The 19,532-nt window shown below is 34.8% G+C and overlaps 1 protein-coding gene and 1 long non-coding RNA gene across 2 annotated transcripts in view; both read right to left on the reverse strand.

Moving 5' to 3' along the window:
• Window positions 1-1,829: 1,829 nt before the first annotated feature.
• LOC131997177 (uncharacterized) lies at window positions 1,830-3,960 on the reverse strand. The gene is made up of 2 exons (XR_009398100.1): window positions 3,747-3,960; window positions 1,830-3,624 (listed from the first exon to the last, which is right to left on the reverse strand). It is a non-coding gene; the product is annotated as an uncharacterized LOC131997177 (long non-coding RNA).
• A 6,305-nt stretch (window positions 3,961-10,265) lies between these two features.
• The window catches only part of LOC106090668 (gamma-tubulin complex component 3), a 37,288-nt gene continuing 28,021 nt past the window's right edge, over window positions 10,266-19,532 (reverse strand). Inside the window, exon 7 of the mRNA XM_013256945.2 lies at window positions 10,266-11,920. Within this exon, the coding sequence (XP_013112399.1) occupies window positions 11,219-11,920 (702 nt within the window). The 3' untranslated portion in view covers window positions 10,266-11,218. The remainder of the gene's footprint in view (window positions 11,921-19,532) is intronic.

Here is a 19,532-nt window from a genome sequence, read left to right on the forward strand (position 1 = left end):
TGTGAGTATATTAAAAAAATTTTGGCTCAGTTCAGAATAGTTATTTTGGGTTGTTTTTATACCCTCCACCAAAGGATGGGGGGTATACTAATTTCGTCATTCTGTTTGTAACTACTCGAAATATTCGTCTGAGACCCCATAAAGTATATATATTCTTGATCGTCGTGACATTTTATGTCGATCCAGCAATGTCGGTCCATGTCTGTCTGTCGAAAGCACGCTAACTTCCGAAGCAGTAAAGCTAGCCGCTTGAAATTTTGCACGAATACTTCTTATTAGTGTAGGTCGGTTGGTATTGTAAATGCGCCATATCGGTCTATGTTTTGATATAGCTGCCATATAAGCCGATCTTGGGTCTTGACTTCTTGAGCCTCTAGAGTGCGCAATTCTTATCCGATTGAAATGAAATTTTGCACGACGTGTCTCGTTATAATATAGAACAACTGTGCCACGTATGATTCAAATCGGTCCATAACCTGATAAAGCTGCCATATAAACCGATCTTGTGTCTTGACTTCTTGAGCCTCTAGAGGCGCAATTCTTATCCGATTGGAATGAATTTTTGCACGTAGTATTTTGTTATGATATCTAACAACTGTGCCAAGTATGGTTCAAATCGGTTCATAAACTGATATAGCTGCCATATAAACCGACCTGGGATCTTGACTTCTTGAGCCTCTAGAGATCCCAATTATTATCCGATTTGCCTGAAATTTTGCACGACGGATTCTCTCATGACCATCAACATACGTGTTTATTGTGGTCTGAATCGGTCTATAGCCCGATACAGCTCCCATATAAATCGATCTCTCTATTTTAATTCTTGAGCCCCCAAAGGGCGCAATTCTTATTTGAATTGGCTGACATTTTACACAGGTCTCCAACATATAATTTAATTGTGGTCCAAACCGAACCATATATTGATATCGCTCTAATAGCAGAGCAAATCTTTTCTTATATCCTTCTTTTTTGCCCAAGAAGAGATGCCGGGAAAAGAACTCGACAAATGCGATGCATGGTGGAGGGTATATAAGATTCGGTATTCCGGAGGATGTTGGTTTTGGGTACCAATCAACCAGTATCTTTACGTTCTGTCTACCAATTTCCATATCTAGGTATGGTAGGCGGTTATTTTCTTCTTTCTAAATTGTAAATTGGATGCTTGAGTTATAAATATTGAATGACGTCAAGATATTATCAATTGCACTGGTTTTAATTATCCCAAAAAGGTTATCCACATCTTTGGCCAAAGTCTAATGTCACAGTTTTAAAGACATCTATCCAATAGTTCCTCCATAATTATGTCGACCAATATTGGTAAACCCTGCAGATTCCATTGGTAAACCTCGTTTTTTTCCTGTATACAAAAACGTAATGATCTCAGGAAAAGGCCCTTCGTCATGTGTGTAAAATTTTGAATTGTAGTCCACTTACTTTCTATGATTTTTATAGCACAATCTACAGGAATACTCAGGAACAATGACACAATATCTAAGGAAAACATCATCTCGCCAGAATCTATCACTGTGTTTTTCAATTTCTCTTTTAAGTGTTGCCGTTCCGTTCGATTTCAATATAATATTCCGACTCTGACACACAAAAAATATAGACCTAAATTTCACCGATTTAATATGGTATTGACTTATAAAAAAACTTTTCAAACAAAGTGCTAATGGCTTTAATAGTTTTTGACATAGAATTTCGATTTTCTTTTCTATCACGGCAAGTGATTGGTAAACAAGGGATTAAATTGGAATTAAATTGTTATTTAATAGTAAAGGTTGATTTTAAAAGAACTATAGCAAAATTTTTCAAAAAAAACACACATATAAAGTTCAGAACAATTCATGAAATCTTTATTTATTCAGAACAATTCATGAAATATTTATTTGAATCGATAGTACGGTCCTTTAATTTAATGTTTGAAGATTATTTCATGCAAATGTTGACCGTGAATGCGCCTCAAATGGTGCATCCGCTTAGTCCAATTTTCGCACAATTTTCTAACATTTCACGAATAAATTCTTCAATGTTGTCTTCCAATGCGTCGATTGAGGCGGGCTTATCTGTATAGACATGAGCTTTAACATAGCCGAACAAAAATTAGTCTAAAGGCGTTAAATTGCACGATCTAGGCGTCCAATTGACCGGTCCCAAACGTGAAATAAAATGTTCACCTCGCCTCGCCTCTCAATAAATCCATTGTTACGCGTGCTGTGTAGCATGTGGCACCGTCTTATTGAAATCACATGTCATGCTAGTCAAACTCTTGCATTTTGGGCAAAAAAGTTGGATATAATCTCACGGTAGCACTCACCATTTACAGTTACGTTACGATTCGCATCATCTTTGAAGAAGTATGGTCCAATGATGTCACCAGCCCATTAACCGCACCAAACTTTGATTTTTTCTGGATGTATTGATAGCTCTTGCAATGCTTCGGGCTGATCTTCACTCCAAAATCGTACCCAATTATTTGGGTACGTACCCATTGAGCCAAAAACAAGCTTCGTCCATAAAATGGAAGAAGAGTGCGATAAACTTTCTTAACAATGTACGCATTTTGATAGTAAAATTCCAAAATTTGCAAGTGTTGTTCGTTTGTAAGACGATTCATGGTTAAATTATAGACGAAACTGTAGATGTTTGACAGTGAAACAAAACACGAAACGTGCGTGAGCTGTTTAAACCAGTGTTGGCTCTCTATATATGACAGAATATTTGTTCCACTAGTCGAACGTAGATAGCGTTCCAAACGCCTTGATCTTCTACGCTCATTCTAAAATATCTGACACTAAGTTTCGAGTTGTTTCCCACAACTTGATCTTTCCATCGGGCTATTGGTCTTGCCGGTTTGCGTGTACCACCGTGTTTGCCTTCGAAAGACTTCTTTGCTGGAGCTTCTCCATCCATTCTGACAACATGACCTAGACAACGCAGCCGTTGTATTTTGATGTGTGTAACTGTGCTATCGTTTTCATAGAGCTCGTGATTCATACGTCGCCTATATTCTCCGTTAACGCAAACTGGTCCATATATTTTACGAAGAATCTTTTTCTCAAATACTCCAAACACTGCCTCATCTGTTTTCGCAAGTACCCATGCTTCAGAAACATTTGACAACACGCTTAGTATCAGTGTCTTGTATAGTGTAATCTTCGTCTGTCGAGATGTGGCCTTGTTTCTAAACTGCTTACTTAGTCCAAAGTAGCATCTGTTTGCCAGTATTATTCTTCGCTTAGTCTCAAGACTGGTGTCATTCGTTTCGGTTACGGCGGTGCCGAGGTAGATAAAGTCACTGTCTGTCTCAAAGTTGTGGTTCCCAACTTTCTCCATTTTCTTTATCTGTTCGGTTGTGCAAGGTTTTTTGGAAGTTGAAACCATCCATTTCGTCTTATCTCCATTGTACATTTTTTTTTTTAATTTGTATGAGCATGTAAACATTCGGGTGTGTTCTGAAATTCACTTTGGCTAGTGAAACGAAAACTTTTTACATTGAGTTGTTCCGTGGCCCTTTTCTGCACTGAAAAATGTGAAAAATTTTCACACGCACATTGAAGGGTGATTAGTGAGAGCGGACGTCTCATAGTTTTCTCCACAAATGTAAATTTAGTAATATTAAATCTAAATCGAATAAAATATAATTGATAAATTTAATTATTAAACAAGAAAGCCGCAGGTATTTCGAAATTTCCAAAAATTTTAACAAGTCCAAGGTTTTCTTCTTCTTTCTATCTTTTGTTTACCTTTGTTTCTGTAAATTGTATGTATTTGCAGACAAAACGTTTGTTTTAATTTTTCGAACTGTGACTTCGAAAAAATTATTTCATGCGAATTGGTGGTCCCCTAAATATTTATCTGATGAAACGAATGTGAAAAGGGAACACTATTTTTGGCGAAACCAAGGTTACACCGGATAATAACGTACAATTTACACCAATCGTAGTACAAAAAACCAACAACATCAACCAACACTTCAAAAGAAAAATAAAGAAAGAAAAAAAAGAGGGCGCTATTATCAAAACATGGATCTATTCTATTCTCTCTGTGCAACAACAGAAGTAGCAACACCAAAAGCTGCCGCTCTGTTGAGAACGACAGAGCTACTACAAGAATCTCTACTAAGCAACGTGCCAAAAACACTGAACTTCTCTCTTCAAATCCCCAACACGCATTATAAATAGAAAAAATACTTGAGAAGCAACAAGATGAAATAAAACAACTCATATATCATGAATGAATGACGTGAGAAATGATCTCATAAGTCATGTGAAAAAAGAGCTTAATGAAATTGTTAAGAGTATATTACAGGCTAACGATGAGGCTTATTAAAAAAAAAATACAACAAATTCAATCATCTAATACTATAGGGTTGCCCAAAAAGTATTTGCGGATTTTTCATATAGTTGGCGTTGACAAATTTTTTCACAGCTTGTTACTCTGTAATTGCATTCTTTCTTCTGTCAGTTATCAGCTGTTACTTTTAGCTTGCTTTAGAAAAAAAGTGTAAAAAAAGTATATTTGATTAAAGTTCATTCTAAGTTTTATTAAAAATGCATTTACTTTCTTTTAAAAAATCCGCAATTACTTTTTGGGCAACCCAATAATTCGATTAAAATGGATGAAAAAATAAACAATATGAATTTGAAAATATTGCAACACGATAATGCTGCTGTTGTATGTGGCATTCGCATAACTGACACTCCATCATTTGAAAATGGAAATTTAACTCACATGTTTAATAACATTTGTAACGGCCTCGGCGTATCTAATATACTCGTAAATTGAAAACTAAACATAACATACTAAAAGAATTTCCTTACGCATACGGTTTTAAATTAAAAAAAACAAAAAAATAATAAATCGCATTTATGTTTACGGAAAATCCGATTTCAAGGTGATGCTGACATTCCCTTTTTTTGTGTGAATGAAAATTTGACACCGCACAATCATAAAATATTAACAAGGATCATAAGATTAAAAAAGAATCGGACGCTTAAAGCTGAACCATTGAAGGGAAAAACTCACGATTTCTGACTCTCACTCGTGGCGTACCCCAGGCTCAGTTTTGGGACCCATGTTTTTCTCACTATATGTTGACGACGTTGTTATCATACCTAGTGATATTAAACTTTGTTTTTCGAGTACTATGGCGAATATGACAACTTGCATCAGCAATATTAATGAAAACCTGAATCAAATAAGCCGTTGGGCTTCGGTAAATGGCTTCCAACTTAATCCTAGAAAGGCAAAATGTTTGGTTGTATCGAGACGTGGTATTACAGAGGAGGACCTTCCGAGCCTTTTTATTAATAATTGTGATATTGAGTATACTAGGACTTGTAGGAATTTTGAAGTTATTTTTGACAGCAAGCTATCATAGGGCAAACACATTGAATTGACTATTGGTGGGGTTTATGGAATGTTACGTACGAAGCGGCATGACCAATATTTCTTTACAATGGACATTCGGCATGACATAGCCAAATGAACTATTTTCCAACTGTGACTCTCATCACAGAAACAAACTTAGAATCGTGTCTTATGATATAGTCAGGGGCCTAATTCTCGCATCCGTATTCGACTTATTACGATCCAGGATTCACTAATAGAAGGTTAGGTCACATGCAAAACACAAAGTGGATAGGCCCCATAAACATCATTAAGGATGTCAAATCTGACGATTGAAAATGTCATCATATAGGAGAAAACGTAAACAAAGAATGAATGTAAAAAGAGAACAAGTTGACATCCTCAATGCCAAGTACTGCCAAATATTAAAAAAAAAGTATATCGGCTGATCGCTTGGCTTAACCTTATTCAGTGAATCCTGATTACGATCGAGTTTCGCATTTTTTGGATTATGGCATCCGTTATCGATTAATTCTATTCGAAACTTTGAACACTAATTTGCGAGTTTTCGGCCGCAGCAATTTACCTATCGTATTTGCGTCTATTTTCAGGAAACTAGAATAAAACCAGTAAGGGAAGGCAAAGGTGGGACTCTATACTGGGACTTTATATATAATTCTGAACCAATTTCGATGGACCTCGGCGGATGTTTTCAGATCGGTTATTAAAATCTCCGTATCAAATTTCAAGCAAAGCAAATATGTTCAAAAAGTAATGAATACGGTTGCAAATGACAACAAATTTCCCAAAATCTGACGAACATGTATATGGGAGCTACATCTTTATCTAAATCGATTTTAACAAAATTTCTTACATAGATATATTGTGGTAGTCATCGAAGAAAGCGCTGTGCACAATTTTGGCAAGATTGGTCAATAAATGCGCTTGCAGTAGCTTTAGAAGTGAAAATCGGGCGATGTACATAAATGAAAGCTATATCTAAAGCTGAACCAATTTCTATGGAATTCACCAGTAATATTAGGTTTGGTTAGGTTAGGTTGAAAACAGGATGCAGATATTAATCCGTCCCATGTCACTATGAACATACACCTAAGCCAGTAATCGGCTTGTTGTGCGCTCTAAAAACTATAAGGTAACCTCTAAAAAGAAAATTTTGAGTTAGGAATTCCGTGCTGCTTACAAAATCCTTTATTGTTTTCAATACCACTCCCCTAAGTTGGTTCATGTCTGATATTGTGTATCCACCTAAGTACCGGTATCTGTTGTACGCGAAAGCCGGGCAATGACAAAGGAAATGCTCCAACGTCTCATCATCTTCCCCGCATGCCCTACACATGCTATCACTTGCCCCACCGATTTTACATAAGTGAGCTCGTAGTCCTATCTGTCCCGTTATGATACCAATAGCTATACTGACCTCTCTCTTGCTTCCTTTCAGTAATAGCCTCGTCTTCTCACGATTTGGATCCCCCATAGGATTTTCGCCGTCCTACCGACCGTTTCGCTGTTTCACAATGTAACATGGTCATTCGTCGCCCACTTCCTTAACTCGGACTGCGACCAGTAATATTAAGAGTCATAAGAAAACCCTTCCTGCCAAATGAAAATCGGGTGCTACACATAATGGCAGCTATATCTAAATCTGAACCGATTTCTGTGAAATTCACCAGTAATATTAGGAGTCAGAAGAAAATTGTTCTGCCATATTTCGAATGAATCGGTTAACAAATGAACACTTTATTGCAATATTTAACAAAATCGGACGAACATATACATGGAAGCTATATCTAAATCTGAACCGATTTCGACCATGGATATCGTGGGAGTCGTCGAGGAAACCGTTGTACAAAATATTGGGAAGATTGATCAATAAATGCGCTTGCAGTGGCTCTAGGAGTGAAATCGGACGATATATATATGAAAGCTATATCTAAATCTGAACCGAGAGTCAAGGGAACATCCTTCTTACCAAATTTCAAGAGAATCGGTTAACAAATGACCATTTTAATGCACTATTACTGCAAATCGGACTAACATATATATTAGAGCTATATCCAAATCTGAACCGATTTCTACGAAAATCACCAGTGATGTCGAGAGTCATAAGAAAATCGTCCCTAGCAAATTTCGAGAGAATCGAATGACTATTTTATTGCAGTATTACTGCAATTCGGACGAACATATATATGGAAGCTATATCCAAATCTGAACCGATTTTTTCCAATTTCAATAGGTTTCGTCTCTAGGCCGAAAAACATGACCGTATCAAATTTGAAGCGATTGGATGAAAATTGCGAAAAATTGTACACAAATTACCATGGACAGACAGACAGACGGACATAGCTAAATCGAAATAGAAAGTGATTCTGAGTCGATCGGTATACATATCATTGGGTCTATCTCTCTCCCTTTTGGGTGTTACAAACAAATGCAATAAATTATAATACCTTGTACCACAGTAGTGGTATAGGCTAAAAAGAGGACATCGAAGTATTTATTTCATAAAATAAAACTATAATTATAATATGTTCACATTTTTGGGCCCTTAAATTGGACAAAAATTAACTTTGTGCCCAAGTCGAATTCGGCAAAGCAAATTTTCAAATTATCTACAATCATGACCAAACCAAAAGTTGTATCATTTTACCACTATATTTAAGGGAGCAGAATATTTTTTTCAAGGAAAAGGTTCAGACTTTATACAATTGTACTTTGGCTGTTGTTCTCTTTGTGCCTGCCCGAAAAAACCAACATAAAACAAGCACTGTTGGCTTTGCTAGAGGCGACGTAATCCACATATATTTTTGTCCTCTTTCGCAGCAATTTATAGGGTAAAAACAGTAACATATCGTTAAAAAAACAAAAAAACATATTGTTTAGAAAGTGTTTTTTTTAAGTAATAACTTTGAGATGGCAAAATATCCTCGACGTATCGGTTTTTTTTCCTATAAATCGATAACTTTTTGACAAATTACGATCGTAAGCCATGATCCAATTTGTACTTACGGAACGGAATTAATCTTCGAACAAAAAGTCGCTCAATAGCGGATCCGAGAATTAGGCCCCAGGTTTGTATATGGTATTAAGAAATATGAAAGTGAGACAGACTTAGCCCATGATTTTTACCGGATGAATTTTGCCCATTTAATGCATTACCGTTGTATTTTATCTATTCATAAAATTATTTATTCTGGTGAACCAAAATACCTGCATGATAGGCTGGATTTCTAAAGATCTTTAAGATTACTCTGCATTACATCAATAAGATATAGATACCTAATCTCCGAAAGACAATTATTCAATAACACTTTGCGTCTTTGGAATAACCTTCCGTTAAGATTACGATCTAGTTCCAGTTACAGTATATTTAAAACTAACCTTCTCAGGCACTTTTCTTCAGCACAATGATTGTTGCCGCCGAATTGCGTTACTATTCTTTCTTTTTCGTTTGACTACACGATTTTCAATACCTGATTTTACTTATAATCTTTATTTTAAACATAAATAGCATGGTACAACAAGATATATTCATTTACAGGTAGTGACAGCTGCCTAACAACAAAATATTGAGTGCACTATCTGTCAAAATCAGTTAGTGCAACTGTGATTTTGTGTATGCTACTAGTTTCCGCCATTTTTCGATCTTTGTGTATGTCACAAAACTCAATGGCAGATAGTGCACTTCGCAAGAAAAAAATTGTACTCGGCTGTTTACGGTACACTACTTGGTAATTATGTCATTGGTATAACTAAGAGGTAGCGTCATTAGCACAACAACAAAAATCTACCCCAACGAAACTGCCTTTATTGACAGATGCTGTAAATTTAAATGTCAAAGTGGTTTTAGAAATAAACTTTGTTTTACAACTTATCTTTTACGAATGTGTTTTTTTATTTGTATTTGCATCATCATAACACTGTTTTGTTGCTAATGTGTGGAATATCGGATCAAATAGAACATCCTTTTAAGATTTCAGAAAAAAATCACAGCTGTGTTATCCAGACATTGACATTTAGATTTACTGCAAAATCAAAACAAAGTGCAGCCTACATAAATATGTAGTTATTTTTTCGTAAATTTTTAATTTTGTACTTTTTTTAAATTTATTTCATTTGTTTTCGCCTGAACCATAGCATATTTTCTGATACATATTTCCTAATTCTTAATTCTTTCTCGACAGATATACTACATATATTGGTGCACTACAAACCTGTCTAAAGGCATTCAACGCCCAATTGATAGTACTAATTATAAGTTCAAACTTATTGTACTATCATGCAATATACATAATAATAAATAAATAATTTTTTTTTGGTAGGGAATTCATACAAAATAGCTTTAATTTATGATGAAAAAAACATATGTAAACACAAATAAAAACGTAATCACCAATTGTTGGTATGTTTGTATGACTTGTATGTCAAATTAAATCCATTTTAGCTAATCGTCAACATTTAGATGTTAATTTTTGCTTAGTATTTAGGGGTGGATTTGTACTGTAATTATTTCTTCTTATTTTTTTATATATTGGAAAAAACGTCCACTGCTGCCGTTAAAATCAATGTTTGTTTTTACATGTCAATCTGCAGATCATATGGCTTTGTTTTCAGTTTTCATTTTTAGAACGGAGCTAAATTTGGTAGTGGGAAAGTGAAGTTTTCGAAAAGTGAAAGTGAGGAGAAACACAGAACACATCCGATTAATAACAATAGTGCTATAGAAAACACCTTACTTGGTTCACAAAAAACGTCGACATTGGGATCATAAAAAAAATTAAAGACACCTAGCTAAATAAAATAGAAAGAGAGGCATATATTTTTATTTATTAATTTAATAAGTTAATAAATTATACAAATTATATTATTCTAGAAGACAAATGTGTGGGCTTAAGTTGAATTTTACAAGTAATTTTTATTTAGTAAAAAAGACAATTAATTATAAACAATGAAAAAAGAAATATATGTATGTATAACATTAGAAAAGTGACAAGGGATATTTAAAGATTGTCCTTCTTTTATAGAGTCTAGGTAAATTTTTTATAATATTTGTTTCCATACGTATTTGACCTCGGAGTTCAACATTGCTGAACACAAAATCCCAGATTTTGTTCAGAATTGTAGCGAAAACTTAAATCAACAAAACTATAAAGGATCAACGACACATTTGCAAAGATATTTGATATTTGAAGTAACAAGACTTTCAAACAAGCAAAAGGTTTGTAGGACAAAGTTTAACTGAATACTACATCTATTTTTTTATAAAAAAAACTGAACATTTTATTTGTGGTTGTTTTGAGTTTGGGCCTATATTATAGATAATTATGTGTGAGTGTGTGCTTATTCTTATTTAAAATCTTTGTAAACATTTGCCATTGGCTTCCACATTCTGTATACTCAATACTTCCAATGTAGTGGCTTACAATATCTGACAACAAGTATGCATTTCGTTGCTACAACCATAAAACTCTTTTAAAATCAAAGGACGTTTCATATTACCATCATCATCACCATGTTCATGTTCATGTTCTCGCCCATATGCGGCATTACCCTTATCAACTAAATCGAATTGAATATCCATGTTGCTCTGCATGCAGGTAATCTTATAAGGCTTACTCTTAAAACTATTGGCACAGCATATATGGCGATATTTTTTAAAGAGAGTGTGAAGCAATTGTTCCTCTGTCTGCTGGCTAGAGCATAACAAATATTTACAGTTTGGGCAAGTTGATACATGTTTTCCATTACAGCCATCGCTGCGGAAAGGCATCATCTTGGTGTTATCGTAGCAACTAGTCGGATCTTTAGTAGCTTCACCATCATCGCCATCACTTAGTTCCGGGTGTTGTCAATTTATACGACTGCCCAATAAACTCTTGTTGTTATTAAAATAGATATTGCTCATACGCATGTGTTCGAATGTTAGGGGCACACCCAATCGTTGATCTCTCTTCTTGTAGTATTCGTTAAAGTCCAAACGTATTCCGAATAATTGCAAATTATGATCATTATTCGAATTGAGTGCCAACAAGAAGCATCGTACAGCTTTTTCATAGTCACCGCCTATATTCTCCAAAGACTTGTCCAAACTGCTGAGGGTTTGCTCAAAGATTTTATTCTCTTGATCTCTTTCTAATTTCTTTTCGGCCGTTATACCAAATTTACCGGTTTTTTCCGATTCCAAAATATTTTTTTGGTATTCCTTGCGGGCATTCAATTCACGAAAGCATAGCTCATAAAACTTATCTTGCCACACCTCGAGACGCACAATGCCTTCATAAACAGTTTCCATATTGTGACACAGTTCACCGGAGTTGGAGTCTAAGAAGGCACCACATTTAATGGTTGTCAAAAACTCATCATGTGCATTGAGTATATCATCCAATGCCTTGGCGTGTTGAACTTTTTCCTGCAATTCAGCCCAGGAGCATTCGATCACTTCGAAAAGTATGTAGTATTGCATTTGATGTATGAAATGTATCATCTCGGAAGTAAAGAGATGCAGCCGATACAATACTCTATCCAACTCCGCAGCCATAGGACGCAAAGGCTATAAAATGTACATGTAAAAATATAAAGTGTCATATTTTTATTAGTAAGTAAGAGCAATTATGAAATTTTAAAAAAAAAATGTGTCTACGTTTCTACCTAGAACATAATCTGTAAATGTTTCCACAGAAATGTATACCCTCAACAAATCAAAAATTTAAATATTTATTTAAAATTAGCAAAAGGAAATAAAACATGGAACACCGTTATGCCATATCTAGGTTGACTCGTTTTGCTTATGTCGTTTTGAAAAACAACTCAACCGTCCACACTAGTTGAGATGTTTAGGAATTTGCACTTTTTCACTCTCCAACATAATTGTTAAGATTGATTTTTTCTTGCTTTATCTCTACAATTTTGTTGATTTTATAAATTTTTATGCAAGAAATTTCGTTTTAATTTTTTAACATTATTCAGGGCTTGGTTTATTTAGCACAAATTAGTCATTTATTTGAGCTCACATGCTTTGAATGACTCGTTTTTGTGGCAAACGAGTCGTTTTGTCCTTATAAATTATAAAGACAATACAAGCCGTTTTCACAACATTATAATACTATGTTCAGACCAAAGTTGTTTTGGACAAACGACACGTTTTCCCTTTATAATGCTCTGAAAACAAGTCGTTTTTCCTTTACAATTTATGAGGGAAAAACGATTCGTTTGCCACAATAACGAGTTATTCAAAGCATGTGAGCCCAAATAAATGCCTAAATTGTGTCAAATAAACACAGCCCCGAATAATGTCAATAAAAATAAAAATTTCACTCAAAAAAAAAATTGTAAAACGTACAACATTTTGCAGCAGAAGCAAGAGGCAACGAATCTTAACAATAATGCATTATAAAATTTGTGTTGAAGTGTTAAAAAATGAAATTTGCAAAACATCTCAATTGGTATAAACGGTTGAGAAGTTTTCCAAAACAGTATTAACAAAGTGAGTCATAAAGGGAAAACGAGTCGTTTGCTCAAAACAGCTTTGTTCTTAACATATTATAAGTCATTCGTTATTGACAAAATATAAGTTATTGCAAAATAATCCTAAGGAATAGGTTTTTGGAATTGAGTGAAATTCCTCTTGTATCAACCCCTTGCGGACAAATATCTTGTACTCCAGGGTCGTAGCTAGGCTCCCCCTAGCTAACTGGCACGAATTTCAGCCAGGCCGGACCCCCGAACGAACGAAATCGTTTTGTACGTAGGTCGCATTGACCTACAGCACAGCGAAGTGCCGGTTCTCTTGACGTACTAAGAAGAGTTGGAGGACTGTTTCAAAACAAAAGCATGCTCTACACCGTACTCCGGGATTCACTGAATAAGGTCAAGCCAAGCGATCAGACGACATACAATTTTTTTAATTTTTGGCAGCACTTGGCATTGAGGGTGTCAACTTATTCGCTTTTTACATTCATTCTTTGTTTACGTTTTCTCCTATTTGATCACACTTTCAATCGGCAGATTTGACATCCTAAATAATGTTCATGGAGCCTATCCACTTTATGTTTTCGCAAATGACCTAACCTTCTATTAGTGAATCCTAACCGTACTCAATAGTTTTTGGGTATGTATGGCACCTTAATCAATTTGACAAAGGTGATGATGAAGTTACATGGCTTAACAGAAATCATGATACACTAGCCAGTCAATAACAACACATACTTGCTCAATTTGTATGAGTTCTTTGCTATGCTATTTATGATATTCTTTGAATAGAAAGCGTTGAATATGATCTCGTGCTGGAAGGTGTTCGAAAAAACATGAAAAGAAGTTAAAGATCAAAATTAAAGAGCGCAAACAGAAAAAAGCAAACTTTTGGCCAGTTTAAGGACAACCTCGAAATTATTTTTTAAAGACAAAATTTCAATACTTTTTTTACCTACTTAATGCATTTTGCGGCACTACATTGTGCCTAAACTAACTCTAAGAAACAAAAACAAAACCTATACGGCCTTATTCACAAAACTTATTAACAAAACTTATTTGACAGTTCTATAAAGCAAATCTGTCAAATAAATCTATTTCAAATCTATATACAGTCTTGTGAATAAGAGCATTAGCATGTTAGAATCATATACAAGGTATGGTCAGATGCCCAACAACAAAAAATTGGGATACATCTTTGTTCCACTAACTTGTCAAAGCAAATGTAGACACACATGGAAATGTCAATCAGTTGACATTTCTATGTAAATTCAAAATTAATTAATGATGGCTGAATACAAAACGTGTTGTGTGATAATATGGCAAGTAGTCCTAATAAAGACAAACAACCAACGACTTACAAAATCCTTAATTATTTTCCATACCACGATCTAAAGTTGTTTCATGTCTGGTATTGTGTCTCCACCTAAGTGCCAGTGTCTGTTAGCCTCGAAAGCCGCAAATGCCCCAACATGCCCCACATGCTATCAATTGCTGTATCGATTTTCGATTAATAAACTTGTAGTCCTATGTGTTCTTCCTTTTTTGCAATAGCCTCGTCAACTCACGATCCGGATCTCGCCGTAGGATTTTTGTCGTCTTATCGGCCGTCTCGCTGTTTCAAAGCGCTAGGAAAGGCTCCGGATTAACCAATATTATTGATGGCAGTGCTCTGGCCTGCATATCCAAGTCGTCTGCTCTTCCATTCCCCCTTACTCCGCTATGGCCCGGCACCCATACAATGCGGATCGTGCCATCCTCAGAGAAGGCTTTAATCTCCTTTTTACACTCTACATTTGCTTTGACAAGTTAGTGGAGCAAAGTTGTATCCCAATTTTTTGTTGTTGGGCATCTGACCATACCTTGTGTATGATTCTACCATGAATAAACTTTCTTCCTTCTTGCTTTGATTCGCCGGAGCAAATTTGCCGAAAATTTTAAATGTCACGGCGAATTGAATTTTCTTCGCCCTGTTTACAAATAGTGATATATTGGGTTGCCCAAAAAGTAATTGCGGATTTTTCATATAGTCGGCGTTGACAAATTTTTTCACAGCTTGTGACTCTGTAATTGCATTCTTTCTTCTGTCAATTATCAGCTGTTACTTTTAGCTTGCTTTAGAAAAAAAGTGTAAAAAAAGTATATTTGATTAAAGTTCATTCTAAGTTCTATTAAAAATGCATTTACTTTCTTTTAAAAAATCCGCAATTACTTTTTGGGCAACCCTCATGTTGCTAAAAAAGATGCTTTGTTGTAGCAATTCACTTTTTAAATACGCCTTGTGCTCAACCGCCTCTGACTCCTCCTCATCCCCACAAATCAAGCTTAAGTCCGCCATGTTTCCAGAGCAAGGTCAATGTCCCGACATTGCAATGGCTTTTCAGGACTTTCAATAATAAGAGCGGCAGCTCCATCACATCTAGGAAAGGTCCCCTGAACATACCAAGTTACCTAGTATTGGGGAATAGTACCAATTTGATCTTTCGTGGATTTACGTCAAGCCCATTGGCCAATTTTGGCAGCATACTGTACGCACTCTGATCGGCCACACACCATGATGACCTGGATATCCCACAGAAATCCAAGGGCCAAAAAGGGGTACACAACCCCTCCTTGTGGTGATTGTGCTCTAATCACAGTCTTTCTATTTGAACCATTTGTTAGTAGACGTTAAGTATCCCGCCTTTCAACGTCAGCATTCATGCCATATTGGTTTTGTGGGTAAAGCCTCTGGAGCTAATTGGAATTTTGAACATTTTCAAATTTATTTCTTGCTGGACACTCAAAAATTAAAAAACTTCTTTTTTTCTTCCTCTGATTGTTCGAAGCAAATTTGGTGAAAATTTAAATGTTTACAAATTTTGACATATTAAGTTCCCAAAAAAGATGCTTTGTTGTAGCAATTCCCCGATGCGGCCACCTTATTAAATACACCTTGGTTCACTCTATTCAACTTTTTTGAAACAAACATATTTTCCCATGAACTTTCCATTAAGAGTAGTACTATGTTCGATGACTTTTAGCGAAATTTGTTCATGATTACTTTTTTTAGATAAAAGATTTTGAAGCGAAAGAACTTGCTGATTTCATTCAATCGGAAATTCTCTCATTATGGCTGGTACTATGTTCGTTTTTCGCAAAAATTTTTCCTGGTTACTTTTTTTAGACAATAGATTTTATAGCAAAAAAAAACTTGCTGATTGGATTCAGTAGAACATACCCTTATTACTTATGCAAATTTTTTCTTCAAAGTATTATGTTTTCATTGAGACTTTTGTAGTGTTCAAAAAAGTAACCGTGAAAAATATGTGTTTTCAACTGCGAAACACGAATATAGTACCAGCCTTTAGTTATGAAAAATTGTTTACCAAAGTATTTTGTTATCATTGAGATTTTTTTTTGTGTTTCAAAAAAGTAACCGTGAAAAACATGTGTTTTCACCGGTGAAAAACGAACATAGTACCAGCCATTAAGTGTAGGTTTTTTCCAATTTAAAAGCTGGTACTATATTCGTTTTTCACAGTTGAATACACATATTTTTCACGGTTACATTTTTGAAACACATAATAATTGTAAGAAAACATAATACTTTTAAGAAAATGTATTCATGGGTAATGAGGGAATGTCCTACTGAATGAAATCAGCAAGTTTTTTTGCTTCAAAATCTATTATCTAAAAAAAGTTAGATATCCATTTTTCTTCTTGATTAATATTGATATTTATTAAAAAACCGATATTCAGACCATTAAATTTTTTTCTGAATAATTGCTGCGTGAACATCTGCAACGAGAACGTTGCATCCAACAACTGGCGATCCTGCCAAAATATTATCCAATTTTTGGAATTGAGATAAATTAACAATTGGATACAAATATAAACATACACATAGCCCATAAAGTCTGCGATCACCTGACAACTTTTATGATTGGTTAAAAAACACAAAATAAAATTATAAATCAAATCAACTCTTTTACATATATTTTTTTTATTCCTAACATTAAAAAACAAAATTCTAAGTTTGGTTAAGCACTTTCACTCTAGAGCGATTTAAATATGATAACAATTAAATACAATATAAGCACCACAAAGTCTGCGTTCAGTAATTAAAAATAAACAAAAGAGTTTTTTAAACACAAAATAAAAACTTATTAACCCATTCCTAATATTTGGTAGGATAGCCACGTTGTTTTAAGTCTGCACTTAGCCTATTTGGCATGGAGTTTACCAACTTCTCTGTTTCCTCAGATGTTATTTTCGCCCATTCTGCCTGCATGACACTTCATAACATCTCCTTGCTGGTTATAACATGCTGACGAATTTTTTTCTCCAATAGATCCCAAAGATGCTCAATGGGGTTGAGATCTGGTGATTGGGGTGGTGTTTTAAGCTGCTTTTGAGTGTATTTGGTATGTATGCTTTAGATCGTTATCTTATTGGAACCAAAATGTTGTTGCTAACCCTAGTTTAGCAGCACTTGGTTTCAATTTTTTTTTCATAATATTGAGATAACCCCATTTATCCAGTTTGGACTCAATAAATTCTAATTGACCCACTCCACTAGCAGCCATACACCCCCACACCATAACTCCACCACCACCGTGCTTCACCGTTCCAACTAAATTTTATTTTTCCAGCTCGGCACAGATGCTTTTTTAAACATTGTTTTAATATTTTCAACAATTTTGGTTGATGTTATACGAGGGTTGTTGCCTGCGATATTAATAACTTTGCGCTCTTCTCTAATGGATAATTTTTTTGGACGCCCAGGCCGAGGCTTTGAAGTTATAATGCCGGTTTCTTTGTAATTATTAATTACGCGCTGGACAGAAGAATACGCTGTTCCAACTGTTCCACCAATATTTCTAATGCTTTGTCATTCTTTCCACAATTTAATAATTATTTTTCTTTCAGATATGCATATTTCCTTTGTTTTAGTTTCCATGTTTCCAAATTTATTAATTTAAAAAAAAAAACACGTGTAACTATCACTTGTTATGATAATGAACTGATACTGATCAAAAATAAGAACAAGCATCTTAAAAAGTAACGGTACTTTCGAAGTAAAAAAAGTGAACGCAGACTTTTTTGTTGTCATAATTTCTTCTTATGAGACAAAAGTACCGTTAGAACAAAAAGCAAAAGCAAACTTGTATTTTTGTTTTCTAATTTAAGAAATATAAAGAAACAACATATACAACAAAACTTAACTTTTTTTATTTTTTTATGTTGTTTTTTAATCATTAAAAAAGAAATTGTCACATGAACGCAGACTTTATGGGCTATGTGTATATTGGATGATTGTAGTACCTCATTAGCATTTCTCAGTGTAGCAATTGGATTTTGTCCTAATCACATTAAAACTCAATGATATTGAGCCTCCTTTGCCACATACCGCTTAGAAATTTTAACATGGCTGGCTTACAAAATCAACCAACTCTGAAAATTATTGTTTTTATATTTTACCCGGCATTTGAACACATGCGTTTGGCGTCACATGCGGACATGCTAATCTTTGCGCCACGGTGGCCTATTTTGTAACACAACGCCATTTATAAGAGAATATGATGGCATGACAAATGGAATAAAGAAAGAACTCTAAAGAATTTGTTCATTAGGAATAGTTTTTTTTAATACCTTTCAATGTTTCCAATAATAATCAATTATTTTAAAACAAATTGAAGTTAGAAATTGTAGTACATTTAAAATTTTCTACATATGTACTTCTATTTAAGAATATTTTGGACATTGCTCAACAATTTTTATATACTTAATAGATGACCCCTGTTATGTAAAAAATTTCTTTTATGTATATTGATGGTTGGAGTTTAAAAGAATCAAAGGTTAATCTGAATCAAATGAGCGAGCATGTTTGTAATCTTATCTTCCAACTGTGGCTATTTAGGTGTAATCTCTATTCGACCAGCGCTAATATCAAATGTCAAAACACTCCAAACATGGGAGAACAATGAAAATCAGTTTAACAGTTGGGGTGAGAAATAACATTGCTGTCCGATAACATTATGCGAGAGCTTAATAATTTCGTTGGAGATGTGCATGTGATTGATATTTCTCACGCTCACTGAAGGCTTAGATATGGCGTGCATATATGTGTACACGTACTCAAAAATTTGTGCAAATTTGCACAAATTGTTACTGATGTTGTTCGCGTTCTTTATTTGCCAGCAGAAAAAGCAGAATAATACGTGAGAGCGAGCACAATTTTGAGTCTTTGGTAATTCAGAGCTTGCAAATTTATACTGGAGATTTTTCCCAGCAGATATTTGCAGCATCGAACAGCTGTTTTATGAAATTCTGTTTAATTCAAATAAAAAGCAAAAGAGAGTAAAGGCTGCTCCTACATTCCTGCAAATTTTTACTGAAAAAGAACGCGAACAGACCTATAATGCGTCGAAAATCCAGCCCATATTTTTCAACGATTAAGATAGGTATTAAGTTCATATTTCAGAGTAAAGGCTAGTTCTGACTTCGACGTTTCACACCAACAACTGTCAAAACGCACTATAAAAAATGGTGACGAAGATAATGCGAACACATTCCGTACAAGTGGGACTGAGTTCTATGAGCAAAATGTCGCTGCATCAGGATAAATTTCGCGCCATTTTAATTGCAAATGTAATTAAATGGTCCCGAAATGCGCCGAATCAACTCTGCTTCACTACTGTTGTGTGTTGTGG

This window comes from Stomoxys calcitrans, chromosome 4, assembly GCF_963082655.1.
Source record: "Stomoxys calcitrans chromosome 4, idStoCalc2.1, whole genome shotgun sequence".
NCBI classification, from domain to species: Eukaryota; Metazoa; Arthropoda; class Insecta; order Diptera; family Muscidae; genus Stomoxys; species Stomoxys calcitrans.